A 26,804-nucleotide genomic window follows, 5' to 3' on the forward strand; every position below is an offset into this window, starting at 1 on the left:
ATGCAGGCTTTATTTCACACAAAAATAATCGACTATTTTGCAGAATTCAATCAACTCAAAAAAAAAATTAACTTACAAATGATAGCTAGATTTATGATTAAAAATAGCGTCTCATTTCAATAGTCGATTTATTTAATAAATAGTCGATTTTAAAATAGTATAAAATCGACTAAACCCAACGTTAGTCTTTCGGTGATCGTGTAGTGATGAGTCGATCTAAACCTTTGAGTAGATATATTAATAAAATTACGAACAAAAATTTAAATGTTTATAACAAATTTAATGTTTATTGTAAGTTTGTTCAATGGCATTACTGAGCATGGTCAATGAGACATGTTGGTTATATTATACCAGTATTTAGATGTACGCCAAACAGATTTTATGATGTAATCTATATTCTATGAAAAACCTGTTAATAAATGTTTGTATATTATTCTGGAATGACCAGCCATTAAAATTAACGCATACCTTCTAAACTTATTTTTCATAATTAACGAAAATTATTATTTTAATTTTATTCTCACGTTCAAACAATACAATCATTTGTATACAAAACTTTTTACCGCGAAAAATAAAACATATTTTAGTCATATCTTAAAACATCCGGTTTCTTTTTAAAGCACATTAAAAAAATATCTGAACATTAATTTCACGAACACAAAACTCTTACAAAAAGAAATTCACAGGCCAAGCATTTGCATTTAAAAAAATAAATGTTCTTGATAATTTACAGCAAATATAAATAATTCTTACGCGTATTTTACATTCACTGGCAAACATCATTTGTTTTAGTGATGCCTACATTTACTGTGTCAAAAAAGTAGATTAATATGAGTAAAAAGAAAATAGCGTATTATTAAAATTAAGGCTTCGCTTTGGCCCGCGACCAGGCATCTTAAATGCGTTATAGCGGTCGCATTGTCGTGCGATCGTCACGACTACTAAATCCGCAAGCGATACGGCAGGGGATCTTTGGTTCGCATTATTAAATAATGATGTTATGAAATAGTTAAAAGATATCTCGTCTCTGAAACCAAGGTATATTCTAAAGACCAAAGCAGTCAAATCACTTTTGAAAATGAAGACGTACTACAGACGAGAGGCTACTAGATACATACATTTCTATAACGTTCACAACCCTAGCGTTCACAAAACAACGACATATGACGTCACAAGATCATTACCATCATACAGAGCTAACAACATTCAGAATAGACTTACCGCTCGTTAATGAATTTGATTGCTTCGTAAGCATTCTCAATAGTTACTATGGGGAGTAGGGGTCCAAAGATTTCATCCTGCATTATTTTGTCTGAAGCTGTCACGTTGGTAAGGACTGTGGGTTCAATGAATTTGTCGTTAGCGTCGTACGACCCGCCGATAGCTATTTTGTCTTTGCTTGCGTCGACTATCGCTTGTAGACGGCTGGAATTATATAGAAAGGAGGATTATAGATGAAATACATTATTTTTTTAATAATGACAATAGAATTTCGCAAAAAATAATAATAATTGAAACCTGAAAAATACACAATAATATTGATACCAGCATAGCTAAAATAAAAACGACTGAGATATAATTTGATCAAAATTTCGACAACAATTTGATTCCAACAATTTTCTGCGCAGAAAATTACTACAGAATAAACAAGATTACTCCACTCATAATCGCCAAATATCATTCCGTAACATAACAGATCAAAATAGAACAAAACACAATACACCTCAGACTCACCTAAAATGCCTGTTATTAATAATCCTGCAAAAATCAGCTGACTTCTGGGCATCAGAGCCGTACCACTCACGGAGGATCTTCTTGGCGGCCTCCACAAACTTGTCCTGGACCTCCTTGGTGCACAGGATGTAGTCGGGAGCGATGCAGGTCTGACCTGAGTTGATGAACTTGCCCCACAACACTCGCTTGGCGGTTATCATGATGTCACCCGTGTTGTCGATGTAGACCGGGCTGGGGATACAGAAGTTAAGTGTTAGTGAACTGAGTCAATTAATTGTAGTATTTGTTGTGGTATCGGCAATAGTGTAAATTATGTGTTCAACTGTGATGGTATGACGATACATGAGATATAGCTTGGGGACAGAAGGACGTTTAGACAGCGCTAAAGATAAATAGAAATAGAGTAAGAAATGCGGGATTTAAGGAATCAGGAAAAATAACTTTCATTCGAATGAATAAAAAGGTGGCGATATCTGTTAGACTTATTGGCTTAATTATATTGCGATTGAAATACGGGGTCTGGCTAAATATGACCAAAACTTTTCAATCGAAAACAGAAAATTAAAATATATGTTCAGAATAAACATCAAAAGACGCGTATTTAATATTTATTTCCGATTTGTACACAAGGTGATTTCGTTTACCATATAATTTTAAAGTAGAATATTTCTTATTTCAATGCCGTTTCCGTTATGTTATAACATGAATATTAACAAAATCAATTTAAGCTTCTACTGAGTCGGGACTATATATTTCTTTCCTTTAGAATAAAAACTTTGCCGTCTCACCTCTTTCCTCCAAGTTCCAGAGTGACTGGAGTGAGGTTCTTGGTGGCTGCCTCGTAGATGATCTTGCCGATGCTGGTTCCGCCAGTAAAGAAGATGTAGTCGAACTTCTGCTGCAGAAGTTCTGTGGTTTCCTTAGGACCACCTTCTACTACAATGAAGGCATCCTAGAAAATTGATCAGATTAATTATTAAGATGTTTTTTTTGTGGCATATGAAATTATGGTAATTTATTGATATATATATAAACGGGCACGTGTCGCTATATATATATATATACGGTAAAAAGTGTACTGATCAGTGACGTCACACCATTTTTTGTTTAAGCGATAAAGGAAAAAATACAAACACGATTTATTTTGGAAATTTATCTGACGAAAAGATTTTCTTAGCTAAAACCCTAATACACTAGTAGAGATGTGTGAATGTATTCGAATCATTCTTTGTGTTATGTTGTGACATCTAGACGGTAAATATTTAACAAGTGTAACCTTTAAAACCTGTTATCGAAATTGCAATGGCAAGGCATTGTAGGTATTCAGTAAAACTAAAAAATCTTATTACAGTAAAGCTCCTGCAACCTGTCTTCAACGGGTTTACATAAGAAAGTGGTCCAATTACTTTTATTTTTAACCTTTTTTTTAAGCTGTAACCTGGTTATGTCATTGTGGAAAATTTTCGGAATTAAGTAACTGATGCATTTATTTTAAAGTCAAACTAGTAATAGGTTCACTGTTTTGTCACTTCTTTACACATTATAATGTTTATTACTATGAAGTTATTCCAGAACTATTTTAGTTCTTCTTCCTTACAAAAGGATATCATCAGATTGAAGCAAGAGGAGAATACCGATATTAACTCAAACATTTTTGATCTTTTCGGTATCTAGTTTTGAAGGTTAGTCAAAAACGATTTGAAGATTGTTTGTTAAAATTTTATCAAGGTTCTTTAGGACTAGACTTATCCTTTTATTTTCAGGTGAGAAATAATCGAGGGATTAATCCCCCTTTGAGTTGAGTGGAAGGACTTTTTCTGACTAAAACCCACCCATAATCCTTCCCAGTCTTCTTGAGCAGCGGTAACCCTTTCGGACGACCCCATTGGACGACCAGAGTCATCCCATTTGATTCTTAGAGACAGATAGCTATTCTTTTTTTACTCACGTTATCTAAGTACTTGGGCACCATCTCGGCTACGAAGTTAGCGCACGCCACTGATAGCTCACTAGGCTTCATGATGACAGTGTTACCAGCTGCGATCGCGCCACTCACGGGTAACAGCAGCAGTTGTAGAGGATAGTTCCAAGCTCCGATCACAAGGACCACGCCGTAGGGATCGTTGTAGATCACGACCTCGTCAAGCATGTTCACGAAGCCTTTTTCTGGCTGGGAATAAAATATGGATATCAGTATTACTTCTTCAGGTATGGTATAAAATTGATAAGATATTATAATAAGACCCTGGGAACGGTCTTGTCAAACGTTGTTTTGCCATAAAAGTTTCGCAGTAGTTCTTACGTGTAGGTACCCTGTGACCCGAGAATTTAATATTATACTAGATAAGGGCTTGAAATAGTATAATTTAAGAAGAATAACTAAGCGAGGTTCTTTTTCAGTGGGTCAACCACCACGGTTTTGGAATTTGGTATATCTCTCTTGTACGTCCGGAATAATACAACGCGAAGAGGTGACAATAGGCCCCCAAACCCTTTAAACAGCCTAAAGAGTGCAATTAATCTTTGCAAGTATTTGATGGATCAACTTTTCTATAGATATATTTAATCAGTTACTAAATTAATAAAATACCATTCTATTAGTAAACCTAAATTGGACCAACGAAAAGATTTCTAGCGTAAAACGAAGCAGTTACCACGATTATTGAATCATATTACTGCGTATTATATGATTTAAACAATATTACATAATGACTGGGGCAACATGTCAATAGACAACGGACTTTAAACGTCTCGCGTGACGATAATCACAGTTTGAATGAACAGGTAAATTGTTCATAAAGAATATACGATTACGTTAGGAATAGACTTCCTTCTTTCAAACGTACGGACTCATTTGACTTAATGATGTACTTGAACAAACTACTGACAATAAAATTTTAACTCAAAAGGACCAAGAATATCACAAGCGTACGCAAGGACCAAAAAGGACCAGAACCTATGTAACTAATTCATCTTCCTTGTCGTTACACTCTTGCCAGAGTGGTCGTGGTCGTCACGTCAGGGGTGGTGGCAAGCTTTACAATCCGCCGCCATTCCTCACGCACTGCAGTTCGCCTTGTGCATTCATGTAGAGGGTCATTGAGGGCAGTTTTGGTTTGGTCTGTCCAACGCATTGGTGACCTGCCTCGCGCTCTTGTGCCTTCGACTTTTCCTTGCACTACAAGTCGCTCAATAGATCCTTCTTGGCGTGTGATGTGTCCAAAGAAAGTGAGAATGCGACTTTGGACGATAGAAGAGAGATGCTGCTTGATACCGAGTTCTTTAAGAATTGAGGAGTTGGTTCGGAATTGTGTCCAAGATATACCAAGCATTCTTCTCCAGCACTACATTTCTAATTAAAGTAACTAATTAAAGAGTTCAAAATATGAAGACTAGACTTTATTTTCATTACGTGCATAAAAAATACGACATTCATGAAGAGTTGTTTTATAGACTTTCAATGATTAATAAACTGTGTTTATAGAGATAGTTGTAACCTTCTATATTTTTAATTACACACACGTGTACCATGAAAAAAAACTATAAAAGCAGGTACTGCCACAGATGTCAAATGAATCAAGCTATTGTAAACAAGTATCAATTTGTAGATAAATTATAATAAGACGTACTTTATCTGTTAGTTATTAATAGCGTGTTTATTCATGGCATTAGTGTTTAGACTGAATAGTTTTTGTTTACCTTTCAGCTTTTTTATAAATCTATTACTCATATTTGATTGAGCCATCTTGGAGAAGTACCTCTTGCTATCCTACTGACAAGACAAGTTATAGGGCTCTGGGTCATAATATATAAAAGTGTCCCAATCATTGGCACAGGCCTCATCCCATTGTAAGAAATTCTTGTGTAGTGATGGACAAAGGTGGTAGCAGGGATAAATAAATAGACCCAACGTTTTGAAATAAGTTCAAGGCCACATTTTAAAACGGGAACCACCGCCCGCTGGAAAATGAAGTTCACGAGGACGGAGTCGCGGGCAATAGAAACATGACATAATAAAACAGGATTTTTCCTCATAAAACTCACTAGACTTTTCAATCAAATAAAAAACATACATCACTTAGTTAAGAACCGCAGTTAAACCTCAATGTATTTTATAATATTAGAGGTTAAGTACGGTACAGACGAATGCAAGTCATAGAAGTATAATGATGTCAGATGTCAGGTATAGTAAGGTCAAGGTTACTACAACAACAATGGCAGTGCGTCAGGTGAATACAAAATGATCACAAATATTTATTTGTTTTATACTAATACTTTATACTGGTATATTATAAAGCTATTTTCGTTGTATGTAAGACTGTTGGGTAACTATTGGGTAGAGTTATTAATTTGAAACTTAAATTTTGAATAGCATTTTTTTTTAAATTGATTTGTCCCCATATTTGTAGATAGATTTTTTTTTCAATCAGTAAATTACATTATTTTAATAAGTATTAGATTAAAACATGGTCTAGTGAGGTTTTATTATCTCTTCCGGCTTTTTTGCATTTAAATAATGTCAATTACATGACATTGCATAGTCTGGTGAGTCACAATATATGATAAGTTTTACGAAGGTTCTAGGTTAAGATCGAAGTCCAAAAGTCCGTTTCCAAAATTTGATTTTTGTGGTTCTCAATTCAAAATTAATGCACAGGCATTCTGCTGTCATGATGCGTCTGTTCATTAATTATTTAAATTAAGTACTTTCGGTCTCACGAAATTAAGAAATAAAATAAATATAAAAAAGAAAAGATTTGTAAAAGATTATTTTTTATTAAGCTTCATATCTTCTTAATATAGATCTGACATTTCGTGTGAAGATGTTAAAGTAAACAAAAAATTAAAAAAAAAAGGAATTTTCAGTTCATTTAGGTTATTCGGTTCAATAAGCGGTTAATTTAAATTTGATTTTAATTGGACCTTGCGATACAAACACGAGCTTGGCTAATTTGGCTGCATTTTATCCAATTACATGAAAGTTGTGTGTTACCAGTCTATTATTGTTACTTTAACCGTTATCTACTATAATAGAGCTAAAGTCAAAAGGCTAATATTTAATTTAAATTACTTTAAATAATGAAAAAAAGCGATGTTTCAACTACTATTTAAATACCTTAAAAGCAATTGCACTAGACGTTTAAACAAACGGTTAGGTACTGTACTAATATTTAAATTTAAAATGACTAACCTACAGCATATATTAATTTAAAGCGCTTTTGTTGACCCTAAATCCGTTGAATTTTGTATAAAATATGCAGATTTAGAATAAACTGGAAATAAGTGATGTACTTTTTTATTTTGTATACATATTAAATGTGTTTTTACAACAACAGGATGTATATTTCAAGTTCTTGTGGACCTGATGCAAACAACTTGTACGTTTAATTTAAATAAAATTTAATTTTGTTGTGACTGTATTACTGAACCTCTGATACTGATTTGAATTTGTTTATATCTAAACAGTACTAATATTGCAGCAGCAACTCCTCAGGACTAAGATTTTTATACTAATAGAGGAATTCAGACTAGTAATTTCCTAAATCCCTTATCTCTTATGCATTGTCATCATTTGCTTTTTTTATTTTGGGAGAATCCCTGTGGAAATCCTCAAGAATCCTTCGATCTGGGGAAGGCGAAGGGATGCCGGAAACTATCCGACTGAAAACAGAGGAATGCTTTTCCGCAGACTAAAGCGAAATCGAAATTTCAAACCTGACAGAACTGTTTTCTTACCTTCTCTGGCTTGGACCACTCATCCAAGTGGTGCAACAGGCTCTTAATATCATTGATGAGGTAGTCGACCTCCAGGAGCACGGCCTCCATCTTGCTCCTCCTCAGATCCTTGCGGAGGGCCTCGATCATGGCGCTCTTGTTCTCCTCGTACATCCTGAGCAGGTTCTTCAGCTGTTGACGACGCCATTCTATTGGGCGGGTGACACCGCGGTTGAAAGTGTCGCGAGCTTTTTGAACAGCCTGTAGATAGAAAGGGAAACTTAAAAAAATGTTTATGTTGAAATGTTTTTTGATAATGAAAAGTATCCTTCTGTTTATTGGTTTACAAAATCGAAGGTACCATTCTACAAGAAAAATAATGTGAATATATAACATTAAAAGCTAGTATGGTGAGAGTATGATGGATGACAAGAGAGAGAGTATAGGAGAATGTCATACACAAAGGGAGGCCTGCCTGAACCCAGCAGTACTAGGGTTTGAGAAGACTGAAAGTGTCACGGTTGGAGGTTTAAAAATAATGATTATTTGTTGGACTTTTAATAAAATTGAGATCAGTAGACTATAAAAATGTTTCCAATTTCAATGTGTCGAAGCCGAACTCCGATTTTGCTTTTTGACTTATATTATACACTAATATATGTCAACTCAGAAATACATTTCAAATATTTAGAGAATAGATTTCCTAAATACCTTTCGCATTATTTATATATAAATAGAGAAATGTTTAGTAATGAAGATGGCAGAAGGCTGTCTAGTGGTCAAAATTAGTCACAGTCACAAATATGACTTGCCATTTTTCAAAGTATATTATTATCTCGAATTGCATGTCATGTAATTGACTAAACATGAACTTAATACTGGTCATAGTCTAAAGTCTGAAATCTAATATTAGTAATCGTATCTAAGGACCAAAGTTCTTTGATAATGACAAATTTTGGCTGATGCAATGCAATGATTGTGCAGATACAGAAACAGTCATAGCTTTTTTTGTGGTCACAATATTAAAATGAGTTTTTTTAACCAACACTAGAATTACAGCAGTGACTCAAGGTATGTGTTTAATAGCTTAGGCCGACAAAAGAAGAACCTCCCATACAAATATTGTCCACCTGATGACATTTTTCATGGTAAGACAAATTTGAAAATGTAAAAGGGGACAAATTAAATCTTTAATCTTTCTTTAATCGATCTCAGTGGCGTGCACTTGGAGAGGCCTATGTCCAGCAGTGGACTGCGATAGGCTGATGATGATGATGATCTTCTCCTTGATGTACTAGGTATGTAAAAAAGGTGGTAAAAAATAAAAGGTATAGAAACAGTTATGGACCCTTTTGGGCACAGCAAATTTTAGATAATTGAAGAGAGCTTCATTTGTATTTCGACTAAAAGAACATTTTCAATTCGCCGGTTTTTTGTTTTGATTTTGATCAAACCCTAGTTCTCAGCACTTCGGAATAGATGCAGCAATTTTCTTATTTTTTTTTATTTAACGTTTTATAGCTATCATTTTATCCATACTAATATATAAAGCTGAAGAGTTTGTTTGTTTGAACGCGCTAATCTTAGGGACTACTGGTTAAAATTGAAAAATTCTTTGTTGAACAGACCATTTATCGAGGAAGGTTTTAGGCTATATAACATCACGCAACGACTAATAGGAGCGAAGATACCATGGAAAATGTGAAAAAAACAGGGCAGGTACAAATCATAACTTATATCTTCTAACCACGCGGACGAAGTCGCGGGCAACAGCTAGTGGTCTTATAAAAAAATTAGAGAAAATGCTCAGTAGTTTTTATTTGAATTCGTTGTACCTACGGTTTTGTTGTTAAAAAATATTATCTTGGTAATAAATTACTTTTGTCAAGAATAATTACTACTTTGTTTAAAAAAAAAACTGGGACTGGTAATTAAAACACTTCATTTTATATGTAGGGAGTTATACATATTAAATATGCAAGAAAATTACGTAAATTGTAATTTCAAACCTACCAACGAGTATTTCAATAATAAACTTATAACGACATACCTATTAATTTGAATGGCCATAAAAGAACTTCAAGTTGAATAGCGTCGAACAAAAATATGCTAATTGAAAGGAATATTAAGTTAGTTATTGTTCTCTACGACGACGTTAACGACAACACTTCAACACATTCATTGCTTTATCTTGACGGAGTTAATATTTTTTTACTCTTTACCCATTTACTAATGAACATAGCTCTGAGTACATTATTAGCGCCATTTTTGTACTCCTTATATTAGAGAACTAATTATCGTACACTAATACTGAAGCTGTGGCAGAGAGATGCTCCTCTCAGACGGGTAGCGTAGCGCACGGATATAATATACTCAATTACTTGGGTGATTCTCCGGAAAAAAGTAAAACAAGTTAAAAACGTCATTATCATCACCACACTTTTGATACTGCAGATTGATGTATTCTATATTATTTTTATCCAAGTTCGTAAAGTACTCAGGCTATTAATAGATGACTTAAAAAATTTAAAAATTTAGTACTACAGTTACTTAGACCAGTTGGTGAGGATAATGACGACGTTAACTTGTGTTATTTTTTTCTGGAGAATCACCCACTTACTTAAGGATTCCTTATCCCTAGTGATCTCCAATTGACAGTATAAATTAGTTTATGTGTAGGGTATATGACTTAATTTAACAGTATCACTTGCTAGTAAAACGCGTACTAAGTAAGTGACGTCACACGTGATAGTGAAACCAAAATAAAAAGTATCCATCATTTTTTTGAAATCGGTCTGATGGACTACAAATATTTTTTCGCCAAATAACCCATTGTATGTATTAGAATGAATCTTAAATAATGTATACATGTAAATAAAATAATGAGCGTAAATTGTACCCATGTGCGATCATAACACGACACTGGCAGAAATTGCCGAAACTATCAACAGATTGCCATAAGACAAAAAAAAAACAATTTTTATATCAGGTAATACTGCAGCTATTTTTTTTTCATGTAAATACAGTAAATACTCGTCGATTTCATATACAAGACACGACCTTAGAAACAGCGGAAAACATAATTAAATACAATTTCTCGGTAACCTGAAAGGATGTTTTAAATTGAAAGACTTCTGCTTCATAAACACGATGTAATTACAATGGTTGTTATTAGCAGTTGTATTGATTGTAGATGATCATTTATAACTGGCATCAACAATAATAAATGTGCTAATTAGTATGTACAGTTTTTTTTTCATGCTATGAGGCAAAGGCGGTGGCCCACTGCCAGTCCCATTAGGGGCATAGAAGTGAGATCTTTGCCTCGCTGTGGGGCCTTGTTTCTTCCACTCTCCATGGCCATGGCATGTTCGGGCTCATTTTTAAATTAGTAAGTATCAGTTTTGTCAAACCTATCGGGATATCTATGCAAGTTAAGGTGTAACAAATTTCTGTTTTAAGGATAGCAGTTTTTAAATTAGTTTCAAAAACAGAAACTTACATGACCTCGATAAAACAGGCTAAGTGCGGGTCGGACTCGCAACACTAAAATATTATTGTTATCATATAGGTACGAACTTTGGCCGGTGATTGTATATCAGTATTTACCGAGACTATCAGACCGCTTATCAGTAGGACATTGCTCCTTAACGTTATCAGAAAAGCTTTTGCAATTATTAGTGCAGTATATTCTAGTTTCTTATTTTATAGAATGTTACATGCACATATTGTATTGTTTTGATCATAAAAATCAGAGCGGAAAGATTAGGGCAAAAGTATTTTTTATGATCATATGAGTATCGATTTTTTTTTAATCGACTTCAAAAAGGAAGATCTTAATTGACTTGTTTTTTGTTTTGTAACTTTGTTACGTACCACACTCTTCGGAGGGAAGATACCAATTTTGTTTTTATATTTTCCTTTGACATGACAAATAAGGTTGGCCTTCCATTAGTACAAGAATTCCCAAAATACTAGCAATATTAGTATAGTTCAGAGTTAAGATATAGTTACCTGAAAATAAACTTCGGTTGCCAGAACTTTGTTCATTACTAATTAATTGGTGTAAAGAAGGTCAGATTTAATGGATAATTGCAGGTTTACCACAAGCAAAAGATTAAAAACTCGGAAGTCGAATGAATGACTAACCGCAGTAATCTGATCTTTAACAAAAGCAATATGGACGTGGCTTTCCATTGTTTGGCGTTGTAAATGGCTACTTGAATAGACATAGTGAAACATGTTTTACTACTACATTAGCTGTTGCCGAAAATGATCCTACGGGAACCAATCCGTGTACCAAGTACCAAGTTTCGTCTATACCCGTTCCGTGGTTTTTGTGTGTATAAGGAAAAAACATCCATACATATTCTCCCGTTTATAATATAAGTAGGATTGACAATATCTATGAATACGACCACCTCGTGTGTGAAAAAGGAACAAACATAAATAAATACATATTTTGGCGTTTATAATATTAGTAGAATTGGGTGACAACATCTATGCGTACGACCACCTCGAGAAGCCAGCTGCAGTAGTGAAAACAAACAACTGCCACAAACGTGATTTCATCAAGAACTCATCTTTGAAGTGAGACATGTAAAGGCTCTAATTTTCTTTTACTTATCACTTTATAATGTACCTAAGTATTTAAATAATGACTATTTTTACATTAAACTTTATACTCATATAATAAAGGTGTAAGTTTAAATGGTTGTTCGTCAGCATTTCAGTGACGCCAGAACGGTTATGGATCTACTTTGAAACCTTGTAATGAGAATGATGATGAATTGTGATGTCGATTTTTCCTTATAAAACAAAAATAACTGGAATTGGAAGGATAACAACATATAAAAAAAGTTTAATAAATTGAAAAGCAAAAACTTCGTTCAAGAGTTCTAAATATAAACATGACGATGTCAGATTAAAAATAATTTTAAATTATGAGAACATTAGAGCAAATGTTTAACACATTGCCTTTATAGTATTTCCGTTTAGGATAAAAGGTCCAATTTCAAGGTTTATGGTTGGTGTCATAACGTCAAAATAATTATAAAATCACGGAAGTTTATTTATAGACAGCGTTAACATTCACATTGAAGACTTGATTGAAGGCAGTAAGGTTGGCTATCGCATATAGTGTTTGGTGTAATGACGGTATACGGGAATCAGGGACGGTCGAGTGCAAGTTGGGAAGTTGATATAATATAGACGATGAGAAACCACTGGTAGATACCGTACAAAAAATGTAGTTGGAATAGAAAGTCTGGATGCTAAAGGCGGAGGACAGGATGTTGAGATGAGTAAAGAAGAGAAAAAAAGGACGAATAAAATGAAAAAGCCTATCGTTATTGGAGAGGTTCGTGAGGTTTTTAGCTCTTTTAAAGCTGCGATTCCATCAGATATGTGCGATGGAAATGTGTCGTGCGAGGATTTCCGCTGAGGCGTTTCCACCAGAGCTGTGCTGTGCTGACCGAGGCGAGGTAAATGAAGCGATTCTATTGGTTCTTTACAAACACATCCCTCGCTACGCATCCTCGCACATCTCTGGTGGAAAGCAGCCTAAGACCCTTGTCAGTCTGCTCAGTCTACTGAAGTTTCAACAGCAAAGTGGAACCAAAACCAAATCCATAAATAATTTACTAAAAATCGAATAAAAAAAGAATCTTACCTCCGCGACATCAACCGCTTTGGGCTTCTGATTTCCTATTCCTGTAACAAAGAATAAAATAATTTAAAATAGGTTGTCGTTGGATATGTAAATACGATATAGAAAGGTCACACTGTCGACATTGTTAAACTAGATGTATTTTTAAGTGACCTCGGAAAGAGAAGTTTATCGTACTGACCCTTATTGAAAGTATAATCGTGGTATAATGTTGTTGGAATTGTATAATATGCGTAAGTGTGTGTGTTTGTGTATGCGGGATTCTTATTTAGTGTTAAGACCGGCTTGTGGATGGCACATAGGTCAAACTTGTTTTCATAACAAAATATCATACCCAATCAATTTGTTTGGCTACTTAAAAAGGTAGAGACGCGCTTGTTCTCGGCGCTTCTCTAGGTTAACTATCTTGCTGTTTCTTTTCGTCTTAAAACTCAGTTTTAATATAAAACGCAACTAAAAACAAATGAAAAACAACAATAAAGATAAGGTAGGTACCAAATGAAATATAGTACTGAAATAAATTTAAAACAGACGTTTATTTATTTAATATGTTTGTAAAAAAAGAAACACCTAGAAATTATCTATTACTTACATGTATATCTAAAATTGTTTGGAGTATACCTATATTACCTATTGTAGGACGGGTATTAGACCGAGAAAATTTACTTTCGACGCACTTGTCTACCTCTCTTCATCTTTTTCTTCTAGAGGCTTATTACCTATCTGACGAGGGTTGGCAGTGAGCTCAGCATAACGTTACCTTTTATCTACACATCTTGCGAATTTCTTAAACATTACTAAAATGTACTAAATCCGGATTCTCATAGAAACTGCAACTGACAGCGAGTTAGTTGTCTCGAGAAAGTTGTGAAAGTGAATTGAATGCAAAATTCTAAGGTTTTACAACGTATCTGTATAATGTATCTATATTGTGACTTATTGTTGCATTTTGACACTTTTCTCTCGTATTTAGCAAAGTAGGAAAGGGAAAACAACAACAAAAAGCAAGTAATGTCACCATCCAAAGATCGTCAAGTTGTAAAAGGCAACATTGTATAGTTTTCTACATTTATGTTAGCTTCCGTCTAAATATAGATTTTAATTTAAAATTAGGATGGAATTAAAGTTCTATTAAATGGCGAGACAGTAAAAAAAGGGACAGTACAAATTCATAGTCGCATATAATATGTAGTCACACATACAGCAGAAAATAGTCTTTAATTCAAGAAACATAAGGTTTAAATTTACGTACAGACATTAACTGGTCAAGATATCCATGGTCATCCACTTTTAATGTTTTTTGTTTTGTTCCATCCATCACAGTGGTTATAACTTGAATTCGTTGCCTTGCCATTGGGGTCAAATTACTATTTGTGAAGACTGATGGTCAACATTCTACTAAAACTACAAAAATGTCGACAAAATACTTTTTAAATTTAGAAGCCTTGTGGACTCTTAGTGTACCGTGTTACTTTTCGAGGATATATAGGCGGGAGTCGCAGTTCAATTCCTGTGTAATGTATGTGAGATATCCTGTTGGCAAAATAGTTATCGAAATCGGCTCAGCAGTCACTAAGATTACCGCCAAGAACGTTAAAAACTAATAACCTTTTATCATATTGTAGTATTAACTAGTATCCGTCTTTCACAGCAATGAATTTGAGCACATTTAACTGGTTATAGCATTTCTTGTTTGTGTGTCAATATTTTAAAGAGATAATGACTTTTATTTTATTACAAATACATTCAGGACATATATTATTATCTTCTCATTTAAAATATACCATATCTCTATAATTCAAAGATAATTCTGATTAACAACAAATTTATAATCTAGTAATTATTATTTAAGATTTTGAAGTAGGTATATATGTATAATATGGATTAATTAGTAATGATGCGGGGTTCACATGGAAACTAAAATCTATCTAACCTTCTCAAATCGGCCCTTTTTTTTTTAAATTGACTTTTTATTTAAATTTGAATATGACTTGGCTGCATCATATGTGCTTAAATATTCCAAAAAGGTGCTAACTACCTCAAGAAGTAACAATATTACAGTTGTGGAAGCGAGATAGCATATTAAATGGTGTAGAGCAATGTCTCTTTTCCTCACCCGCAGTCATTTTACCTTAAGACATCACGGTAGGCCTCTCTGGCAGTTACTAGTAATATCTATTTTATTTTAATTTAAACACAATTTATGTGTATAGGTAATTAATACAAATGACAGTTATGGTAGTAAAGTACATTGTCTATTAAGAATATTAAAATACTATTATGATAATTTTCAAGGTTGGCAAGGTAAGCAGATTAGGTTGGTTAACTTTTTCTATTGATAGTACCTATATAATGTTGTACGATATGTTTTATGTTAGTTGTAAGTAATTAATAAATTATGCATAAAAATAGTCAAAGGTTTCGGAAAGGTATTGGATACACAAAATTAAATATATATTTTTCTCATCCAACTTGGAATAATATATTAAATCAACTAGCAATAATAAATGTAAATAGTTTTGGGTAAAATAATATTTTGAAGTAACTCTTGCAGTTGTTACAATAATGCTTCGCCCTTTGCTTTAAAAGTTGCTTCAATAGTTTTGTGTCAGTCGGATTGTTCTAACTATTTCAAACGGAACAGATTTAGTAATAAGACATCAAAAGTTAAAATGTATCTTTTCAGTTAATACAATATGATTTCTTTTGACAGATTTATGATGATTTGACAGATTAACAGTTAAGGCCCATGATCATGGGCCTTTACTGTCTTATAAAAAAAACCATTAAATACACTGGTCAAACCATTTATTATGGAGTACTAAATAATCTTGTTTGAACTGAATTAACCACTAATTTTTATCTAGAGAATTTTTAATTAGTTTTTCTGGAGAATGGACAAGAAAAAATACGGCTTACTAAATCCCGACATTAAATCCTTTTTAAATGAAGCCACCTAAAAACCAGATCAAACTAATCCCATAAAATTTACGGTTTCCTACAACGCGCCTGTACAGTATTCTTAAATGTATTCGTAAATACTTTTTACGAATATTAAAAAAAACAAGCTGCTTATGTATAACGTAAGTAAGTAGTACACAAGACGTAAATAATTAAACCAGTTTCTTAGACCAGTAACGATTATATCATACGCGGCTAGGATATAGGACGTCGTCAATGACAAAGCTGTAAATTAAATTCATAAAACATAAATAAAACTTACCCAGAGTCATTATGAAGTATGATTATTACACACAATAGGGATCAAGTTCAAAGTAACACTGACAACAAGTATTATTTTAGAGCGGTGATTAAAATAATTACTAGATAAAGTATCTGTTATCAACGCATTCCGTTCACTCTAGCACTTTGTAGATAGCAACGTATTTCGAAATATTTATCTTCGTCAGCGGGAAACCAAATATTAAAAACAACAGCGACTCAAATTATTTAACCCGTGAATATAACTTTCCGTCAGCTGTTTGACGTATGGAATGAATCAAAGCAATCCACTAACCTACTACTATAGAAATCAACCTATCATAAACCAGATTTTAAAGTACTGAACTGAATGAATGAAAACAGAACGAAATGTCCACTAGCGCCACGTCCCTTCCCTGGTTTATCGGTACTATTTTGTTCGTTGGCCATTGTTGTTTCATCGTAGTGCTTTGTAATCACACTAGATGGCAGAATAGTAAGTTTGTTCTTGCAACACAAATAAATAAAAAGTGAAGGCTCCAAGTTTGAATCTCAGACTTACCTAGGTCTGTTTGTAAAAACCTGATGGTCCACAGAAACATGAGGGAAACTAAGTAATTAGCTATTAAGGGATAGGTAGGGACAACAGATTCAGGGAGGGTGCGGGTTGCGTCACCTGTAGCTAATGTACTTACGTCAAAATAATTTATTGGCATCAATACAAATCATCGATCCTCGTCCTATTTCATGTAGCAAATTTAATGTGCAGTATTAGGTATAATCTGTAGCGTAGTTTATTTCTTGCATGTGCCTAATTCTAGTTTTCGCAAGGTTCTCGTGATAGTAAGCAAAATAACTGCATAGAATTATCATATCATAAACGAATAATCTTTTTTTTATGCGATCAAAATGCACGTGGCCGACCATAGACGGCATAGTAGAACGTTTTATTTTTTATTGGCGAGAATCGAGTAGGTCACTTATGTAATCATACCTCCGAGTGTAGTACTGTCGAAATAAGTGACATTATCAGAACCATGACATGAATTAATTAAATAGATCTACCGCAGATCCAATGCGTAAGGGACGTTGAATGCATTTAAATAGGTAATACATGTGCCGGTTGTTAAAAAAGCCTTTAAGAGCATTCGGTGATATGAGATTACTATTTTTATTTTAAGATAGCTAAAACTAAATTGCACTAATATTATTATGAGCTCTCAACAGGAGGTCATAATAATTATCTATGAATTTTTAAACTCGGTCTAAACCTGGGTCGGGTAAAATTGAAGGTCTAAACCTTGCTCATTCCTTGCTTACTCCCTCAAGCTAGCGACAATTTTGAATTACAGAAATACTGTCTCGTGCAACCTGCTAATGTTTATTTGTACGAAGTATTTGTATGGTAAATACTTTTTTTTAATCCAGAAATTCTAAAACTACAGACTCGCACTATTCTTTTTTATTTATAGCTTTATTGGCAGCATATATTGTGTCGTGCATATAGCCAAAACTGATAATTAAATTAAGTTATACTTAAGGCACTTTTAAGATTAAATTTTACTTATGAGATATACTATAGGCAATCATAAGTTTAATTAAGTATTTTTTTATTAGGGCAAGGTTGAAAAATTGCGGCCGTCAGCTCTCAGTTTGGGTTATTCGTTAGGTATTGAATGTTCAAGCTTGAGGGCAATATTTGCTAAAACGCTATCTACACTTTGAACAAATATAAATAAAATACTGCCTAATAAAAAAATTACCCTATTTCTCAAAAGTAGCCCACCGGCAGTTTAAAAAAGAACTGTCAGTTAAAAGGAGTTTCTAACATCAACTTTACTCACGATACTTGGAAAAAGTCAAAGTATTCACTTGTTCTTTCCATGGAAAATAAATGGCTTTGTGTAATCATTATTTATTTACATACAACCGCCCTAGATCACGTTCTCGGTATTGAAATAGAAAATTACGAATGCCTATATGTATAATTATTTTGATATTATTTGTTTTTTTTTTACCTACCAAAACTTGTGTTGTATAGGTACCTACCTACTTATTTATTCTTTTATTCGTTTTCGGCAGGTGAATGGTATCGGCACATTCCATTCTTGCAAGTTTAAATTTCGAAGGACGATCGTTGCACCTCCATGTTTAATTCTGTCAAACATTTTGTTTTTTTATTCATTGTATGCAGATAGTCTTGTTTATTTGAAAAGAATCTTGCATAGGTATGCCGATGTTTAACATACAAACAATGTGAATTCAATGCATAGGTACTTTGTAGTACCTATCTGAAATAAAAATAAATGGTTATCTAATCATACAAATATTTCTTAATAAACTAAAGAAGTTTGAATCATAATTATTGACTAGGCATTACTTTTCGATCTAAAACCCCCTTAATTTTGACCAAAATACTATTAGTCTGTTAATATATCGATTTAAAGGATGTAGGAGAGAGTTAATTAAAAAGTCCTTTGATTATAATTTAATTGAAGACTAATATTCTTGAATTTAAATGGAGGCGGTTAAAAATAGTGTGTATTCAAATATTCGGCCTTTGAACACTTAGTTTGTTGTTTTATAACCTTCATGAATCAACTATACACTACAAAGAACAGGTGCGATGACTTCAGTTATGTTTATTTAACATATTTAAACATAAATTGAACCTCTAACATCAATTCATAAGCTAAGAAGGTTTCGTGTAAATGATGTCTGTCAAAATTAAGTGAACTGTCAGAAATACACAAAATATTTTTTTTTTCTAACCTCAGGTATAATATATTATACTGAGAATTGTACCGAGGTATAATATATTAATTGGATATGAAATCAGTAATGCCAATAATGATGATTTATACGTCATTAGATGTTATAAATAAATAATCGACTAAAAGAGAAAGGTCTACTGGCGTTCAACAAATTAGTTGGTTAGTATGGTAACTAGTGCAAAATAAAAAAAATGCAAGTTCTCATAAACCCAAATTGTTATTAAAACGATGACACCAAAGTCATCATTATGTAGTTTATTTTCCTCTAGACTATAATAAACTACACCTACGTAAAAGTATAAAAGCATTTAAAATAGGATTAGTTATGACAATACTTTGTTGTTTTGTTTTTATAATTTAAATAACCTTTTTTATTTTTTTTTTCCGGGGAAATCCTCATGGACTTTCTCCGCCCTGGGGAAGGCGGAGAGGTGTGCCGGACTCCTACCGGCTAAAACCACCGGAGTGCTTCACCCTTCCCTTGTACCTGAGACCACGGGGACGCAATGCAAACTACCGCGATCCCAGGCAGGGACGCTCCTTGCAGGAGCTGCCACTTTAAATAAAAAAGTTGATTTTACTTCCACCAATTAGGAAACACGCGGAAGCACCGCGCGCGCCGCCTTTAGCTTTAATTTAGGGCGATAGACTTCCCCGCGTCTACCGCCGAAAGCTATTTAGGGTGGCTGAAAGAGAGCATTATCAGCCCTCCTCTTAGCCCTTGTGCGTCGGGCACGAATCGGGAGAGTGGTCGACAGCTCCCGCTCCCTTTCCGCACTTTCTTTGAGTGCCATGACCTCGTCACTGAATTCGGCGACAGCTCTCCAAGATTCCTCACTTCCAACCATTGAGGCTACTACAGAAGGAAGCGAGAGATCCCCGCCCACTACCGCAGCGACTGTCTGTCGTTGTATTGCCCATGCTGGACAAACCTCCAGGGTATGCTGCGCATTATCCTCGCTGTCGTTGCAGTGGTGGCAACAAGGTGTGGCTTCCCTTCGGGCGATCCGGAACAAGTAATTACCGAAGCAACCGTGTCCCGACAATATCTGCGTCATGCGAAAGGTTAGTTCGCCATGACGCCTGCTCACCCATTCCTGAAGGACCGGACGGACAGCACCTACAGTCCTTGATCCTACTCCTGGACTTGTTAGCCGTTCGGCCCATACTTCCAAGAAAGCATTACGGAGCTCCTTTAACATGGCCCCCACTACTCGAGGCGGAGGCCTTTCATCGCGCTCGAGAAGATCTTTTCGCCATTCATAGGCGGCCGCGAGAGTTTTGGCGTCTAGGTCCCAGGGAAGCGATCCTGCCAAGATACACGCGGCTACACAAGATATAGTACGATAGCCGCGTATGACCCGAACTGCCATAGATCTTTGGGGCCGGCTCAGATGACCCAGACCACGCCGCGTTAAGTGGTCCGCCCACACTGGTGCTCCGTATAACGCCATGGAGCGTATTACTCCCGTAAAGAGTCGGCGACAGCTGGCACCCGGCCCTCCCAAATTAGGCAACAGCCGACTGAGCGCAACCGCTGCTTTGAGCAACCTAGGCCCAAGTTGCTCAAAGTGAGGGTCAAATGTCCACTTGCTATCCAGTACTAGCCCAAGATAGCGCATAGTAGACCTGACTTCTATCCGTACCCCACCAATCACAATATGAGATCCTGCTGGCGGTGCTTTTCGAGGCCCATGAAAAGCCAGAGCCTCGGATTTTTCCAGTGCTACCTCTAGGCCCAGCATTTTAATACGCCCAACAACCTGTGCCACGCTTGCTGTAGCTAAATGAGCAGCCTCGCGAAACGAACCCCCCCGAGCTAGCACAAGTGTGTCGTCAGCGTAACACACTATACTGACGCCCGGGAGAGCAGAGTCTCGAAGGACCCAGTCGTAGCCGATGTTCCACAGGAGCGGCCCCAGTACCGATCCCTGTGGAACACCGCAGGACATTTGCCTTGACACTAAACCACTGCGACTCTCATAGAGCACTGTTCTTTCTCCTAAGTAGGCCCCAATAATTCGACGAAGGTATCGAGGAGCATTGTGGTATCGGAGGGCCTCAGTAATAACACTCCACGGCAGAGTATTAAAAGCATTAGCTATATCCAACGATACTGCCAATAACACTCCGCCCCCGACACTGCTTGATCAGAGAGGCTTTTGACGCGCTGAATAGCATCGATTGTCGAGCGACCTTGTCGGAATCCATACTGGTTGTCAGACAAATCGGGCCCTACCCTAGACAGATGTTCAACGAGGCGATCAGCGATTATGCGTTCGAAAAATTTTCCGACTTCATCCAACAATACAATGGGCCTGTACGCGGATGGTGTATCGATGGCACGCCCCTCCTTCCGAAGAAGCACAAGCCTGCCCTCTTTCCACTGTTGTGGAAATTCACTTTCTTGTAGACACGTATCGAAAATGGACTTCAGTCGGGGCCCTAGAACACCGAGTGTTAAAGCTAGCACTCGACCGGGCACTCCGTCAGGGCCAGGAGCGGTACATTTTTTTTTGAGTCGTAGTTCTGCAGACTTCATTTCGCTACTTGTGACTTCTGGTACCTCCATCGTCAGGTCAAATGTCTCGGTGCTAGGGCGCATTAAAGGAGGAGTGAGTATCGGCCTAGATGGAAAGAGTGTGGCAATAACGCGCTCCAAGAAATACGGTTCCAGTGTTTGGGTTATTGGTGGAGCCCATGGCCGAAGCTTGCCTCTTACCATTCGGTATGGGCGTCCCCATGGGTCCCTATCCACGGATGCCAACAATTCTTCTCTAGCAGCGTCCTTAGCACGACCAATGGCTACATTTAGGCTAGATTTTGCCTCTTTGTACGCTTCGTATAACTGAGTCTCAAGAGAGTGGTTTATGGTTCGTCTTCTTCTTTGCCGTGTATACTTCCGCCTTGCAGCTATACACGCATCTCGCAACTGACCCAAATCTTGAGACCACCAATAAACCTGTCGTCTTGGAGGCGGCGGCCTGGAGCGCGGCATAGCCGTATCACAAATTTGCGACATTGCGCGCCGGAACCAAGCCGCCTCTGCATGGGTCGACGTGGATATATTCGATGGCGCAATCCAGGCCTGGACGATGGCTGCCTCTTTGAGAAGCTCCAAGTCTAATTTTCCGAGCACCCATCGTGGAAATGGTGAGGACTTCGTCCTTGTTGAGGTAGGTGCTGATGTAGGAGACAGTTCAAATCGAATATAGCGGTGGTCTGACAATGTTTCCACTTCTTCGAGTACTCTCCAATTATGAACCATTTGTGCGACAGTCGAGCTAGCCAGAGAAAGGTCTACGATAGAGCCTCCCTGTTGCCGCACGCAAGTTAATACTGTGCCCCTGTTCAGAAGGCATAAGCCCGTTTCTAGGAGCCATTCCTCAACGAGAGCTCCGCGCGCATCCGTGCCGCGGGAGCCCCAAGCCACAGACTTAGCGTTGAAATCACCTAGAATAAGCACTGGGTAGCGGCGATGTTGTCCTATCAAAGCCCCAACATCGATTAGAAAGGCTTCAAATTCGGCCAAAACCCTATTAGGAGAAAAATAAATAGCCACAACCAGAACTCCTTCCACCAGTGCTGCAGCACAGCATGAACGCCGTGCCATGACACTCAAAGGTATTCGTGCCGTTATGGCTACCAGGCCATTAAGGTCACCCACCCAGTACTCGCTGGGAGGAATGAAATAAGGCTCGGAAATCGCCGCAACATCTATAGACCACTGCGCCATGCTCTGGACAAGGAGATCTTGAGCTCTGGCGCAGTGATTTAAATTTGCTTGCAAGAAACGTTTAGCCATATTTATATCGTCATGGCTTGCACCCTATCCGTATCTGCAACTGCTTGCGGCACGGCATTAGTCTTCTTCACTTGAGCTTTCTTGCTATTTTTCAAATTTGGGGCACTTTCTATGCATACTTTAGCACCCAATTTATGTGCAGGAGATTTTCCGCTAGCAGCGCAGATCGGACAGTGCGGTGACTCGCTGCAATTTCGTGATTGATGACCTGCTTGTCCACACCGAAAACACAAACCCGAGCGATCTACTTCATCAGTGCAGATGGCAGCAATGTGTCCGTTCCTTAGACAGCGGAAACAGCGGTGCGGACGAGGTTCAAGTAGCCGCACCCTAACCGCTACTAAACCAACCTGCAGATCAGTTCCAACTAACTTACTGGCTGCAGTAATGGGGCACTTCACCACCACTGCACCACCACTCATACCGTGCTCTCGTATGTTTCCGACTTTGACGTTCGCAACCGGGCATGCACCGGTGCGTGCCACCACTGCAGCCACTTCTTCCGACGTCACAGAGTCGTCCAAACCCGAAATACTCAATTCAGCTGTTTTTACTGGCCTTGAAACCTTTAGAACACCGGGGCCAATCGCGTTACGGATCTGTTCTGCAAGGACATCAGCCCTCTCTCCACTCTCAGCACCCGGCACTTGCAGAATACGTGCTCCAGTAGCTGCTTTCCTAAACCTAATCCCGAGACCTGCACCCCCTATCTTCTCTTTGACTTCGGACAAAACAGATGCATAGGTTACACCTTGTAACTCGGCACCCGGTTGCAGTTGTAAAACCACAGCCGTCGAGTTAGGTGTACGCATTTTTCTAGCTATCGGTATTTTAGGCGCGCCCTGAACCTTTTGCAACTGTTGCTCCCTTGACAACTTTTCCTTATTTGTAGGTTTCTTTCTCCTGCTAACCACGATCCATTCGCCATCAGCAGCACTGGCGGCCGCTGCTGGATCCGAGATGGAAGCATTTATTGGAAAGGAGTCACCTTTTATAATTTAAATAACCTAACCTAACCTTAATTAAGCATATCTTTTACGGGGGCCAAAATCTAAAAGGATGGGTCGTCATTAAGTTAGTAACAAAAATAAATTTATTACGGTTTAAAATGAGAATGTTTTATTGCCTATAATCATTTGATCCTGGTGTGATAAATGTGGAAGGTACTTTATTTAATAAATAGGTACGAAAAAAAGTATAAAAAGAATAAGTACGAATATGAAGCTCAAAACTTAGTGCTCATAGTTTCAGTTGACAACTTATGAATAGCGCACAAATAATACCTCCTACCATCTGTACGTAAATATCCTATGATTTACAAATTAAATTATTCTGAGTCTGATTCTGATTCTGATTCTGAATAGTGTTGATAACTAGTGGTATAATCCTTGGTCTGTCAAGTCGAAGGCTGGGATCCCGGCAGGCATTTGTTTTTGAATTAATATGGGTATTAAAAAGTGAGGAGCTAAACTACAGCTGTGCAACTTGATCGATCACAGGGTAAGCTACACTTGATAAGTTCGGTCCGTGGATGGATGACCATCTATGTCATAAAGAGTTCCTCTGTGTTTCGAAAGGTACGTTAAATCGTGAGTCCCGGATGGCATATGGTGGTTTCTTTCAGAGTAGCTACGGGTCGTCAGAAGCTAGAAAGTCTGACAACCAGTTTGACAAACATTGTGGTATCGTGTTGCTCCGGAAACTGGGTTAAGATGGTCAGATAGGCTGTCGTTTCTTGTAAAACCAAATTTACTTCATGCTGTGGTAGCAGGGATCCTAAATAGTGCCTAACGTAGAAAAAAATCGCACAAACAATTCTCTTTTTATTAAATTCAGGCCGAAGCTTTGAGGTCAATTTCAAAATGTCAAAAATAAATTTTCTTGATTAACTATTTCATAACTCCACCACAAATTCTTCTATATCTTTGTTATGCATATTAAGTCTGTTCTTATAATTTTATTTGTATAAAATTAACAATACGACCACAAAGTAAAACCATCGTACTGCTTAAGCTAGAGTCATGGGATCGCTTACGCATGCTCTGCGCGGCTCTGGCTGGCCCAGTCCTTTGGTCCCCTTCACGAGGGAAAAGTTCCCATGTGTCCTGCGAAGAGCGGTTCTATACGTACGGGGAGAAGACGGATTTTGTAATGTTTTTATAACTATTATATTTAGACACATGTGACAAGACCTCAAAATCCGTCTTTATCAATCCCACTAGCCCCGTACACCCGTTTTACCATTCTTAACCAACAAATTAGATTAAATTTTTGCACGATGGTCGTGTCCTTAATGAGGCAGTAAACTATTGGATGTGTTGTAGGTATATCTGAAGATCCATACCTGATTGCTGTTTGTTCACAAGCTCCAATATTTACATTCAACAGTTAGCATACTGCGAGAGCTGTTAGCTTTAATGAGCAAATATTCGCACTAAGTTGAACTGTGTACCATGAGTACTACTCATGCTACACAGCGGATTGTATTTGTGGGTAGTCCCTTACAGGCTTTACCGAAAATAGATATCTAATAAATGGCTAATAATCTTCTATGAAAAAGTGAGTATTTGACCATAAACATGAAGAAATAAAGTCCTCAACTATGGTTATTTAATTCGGAAAGTAAAATTCCATGCGAATTAATTTTAAACCATAAATTAAATTGTCACTTGATTGTTTGGAGATGAACTTAAAATAACATAGCATCTAAATAATTATTCCTTGAAATGAGGTTAATTTACAAGATATACCTTGTTAAATCAAATTTGATTTTGTTGTTAAAGGTCAGGCATTATAGGTTCAAGGTGCATCTAATCATTTAGCACTATTCGTATGCATGTTCAAAATAAAAATGCAAATATCACAACAACGTGTCAAATTATTTGCAGTCAAACGAAAATAGAATATGAAATAACTAGCGACCAATGCGAGCAATGCTACGATACCTACAGAATTTCTTTAACGTTCTTAATTTTGATAAAGATTCATACCAGTGCTGCATAGTAATAAGGAATATCAGCCTGTAACTGCCTCTCATGGGACAATGCCTCTTTCCATTTATTATAAAAACTTGATCCTATACGCGACTGCAGGTACGCAATTCCAGATTCCAATATTTATCCAGGTTTCATCACGCGAATGCAGGTACTTTATATTTCTTGACAATGAGTAGACAACTATCGCTACAGAAGAACAAATTTATTGTCTGACAAAAGAAAGAACAGTATATTTTGTGTGGAGAAAGTGAAAGATAATGTGGAAAAATATTTTCAGGACTCTGGCCCCATTGAGAAAACTATTCTTAAGACAGATTTTCAATAATTTTTGTCTTTTTCAGTGATTTCAGTAGCCAAGGACGGTCTAACTGCCGACGATTACAGTCTATACGAAAACCAAAGTATAACAGTAGGACAAGGCTAAAAGCTAGACGATTTATTTTAAGTAGGTACTGTTTAAGAAGTCGTATAGGCTATTTACATATTTTAGTCAATACAGCCTATTCATTGTGCTGTGGAAAGTTAACAGTAAATTGTGGTACGCATATTTAAGTTTAATAATAATATACTACAATAGATTAAAGTTCTCAACAATGGCTCTACATGTTGGAAATGTGTCCCCGTGCAAGCCTTTAAAAAGGACCGGATCTCTTCACATGAAGTGATCCCGTGACTGAAAAATGATATGCTACAATCACTGATGTAAGGTAAGCGGACTTTTCGTATAAAGGGTCGGAGAAGTTTAGCTAGGTGAGTTCAACTTGATACATCTTCGGGACATACCTTCTCTCCATGAACTGAAATATCGCTTCCATTTGAACGATTGTAAGCAGTTCCAGCTTTTGTTCTTGGGTCTAACAACAGAGATCTCTGAATAATGGTTTTAGAAGCATGACAGCGCAATACCCGGC

General features: G+C 36.7%; 1 protein-coding gene across 5 annotated transcripts in view; it reads right to left on the minus strand.

The window, feature by feature from the left end:
- The window catches only part of LOC113503383 (aldehyde dehydrogenase, dimeric NADP-preferring), a 40,625-nt gene that overhangs the window by 7,054 nt on the left and 6,767 nt on the right, over positions 1-26,804 (minus strand). For 3 of the 5 annotated variants that reach the window (XM_026885342.1, XM_026885334.1, XM_026885316.1), the window contains exons 2-7: positions 13,121-13,161; positions 7,471-7,710; positions 3,683-3,904; positions 2,523-2,686; positions 1,735-1,965; positions 1,222-1,425 (exon numbers count right to left, since the gene is read on the minus strand). In XM_026885342.1, the coding sequence (XP_026741143.1) occupies positions 1,222-1,425; positions 1,735-1,965; positions 2,523-2,686; positions 3,683-3,904; positions 7,471-7,710; positions 13,121-13,161 (1,102 nt within the window). Of the gene's footprint in view, positions 1-1,221; positions 1,426-1,734; positions 1,966-2,522; positions 2,687-3,682; positions 3,905-7,470; positions 7,711-13,120; positions 13,162-16,340; positions 16,619-16,880; positions 16,988-26,804 lie in introns of those variants that run through there. The other 2 variants (XM_026885326.1, XM_026885351.1) reach the window with 2 other exon arrangements.

The sequence above is a fragment of the Trichoplusia ni genome, chromosome 2 (assembly GCF_003590095.1).
Source record: "Trichoplusia ni isolate ovarian cell line Hi5 chromosome 2, tn1, whole genome shotgun sequence".
Taxonomy (NCBI): Eukaryota; Metazoa; Arthropoda; class Insecta; order Lepidoptera; family Noctuidae; genus Trichoplusia; species Trichoplusia ni.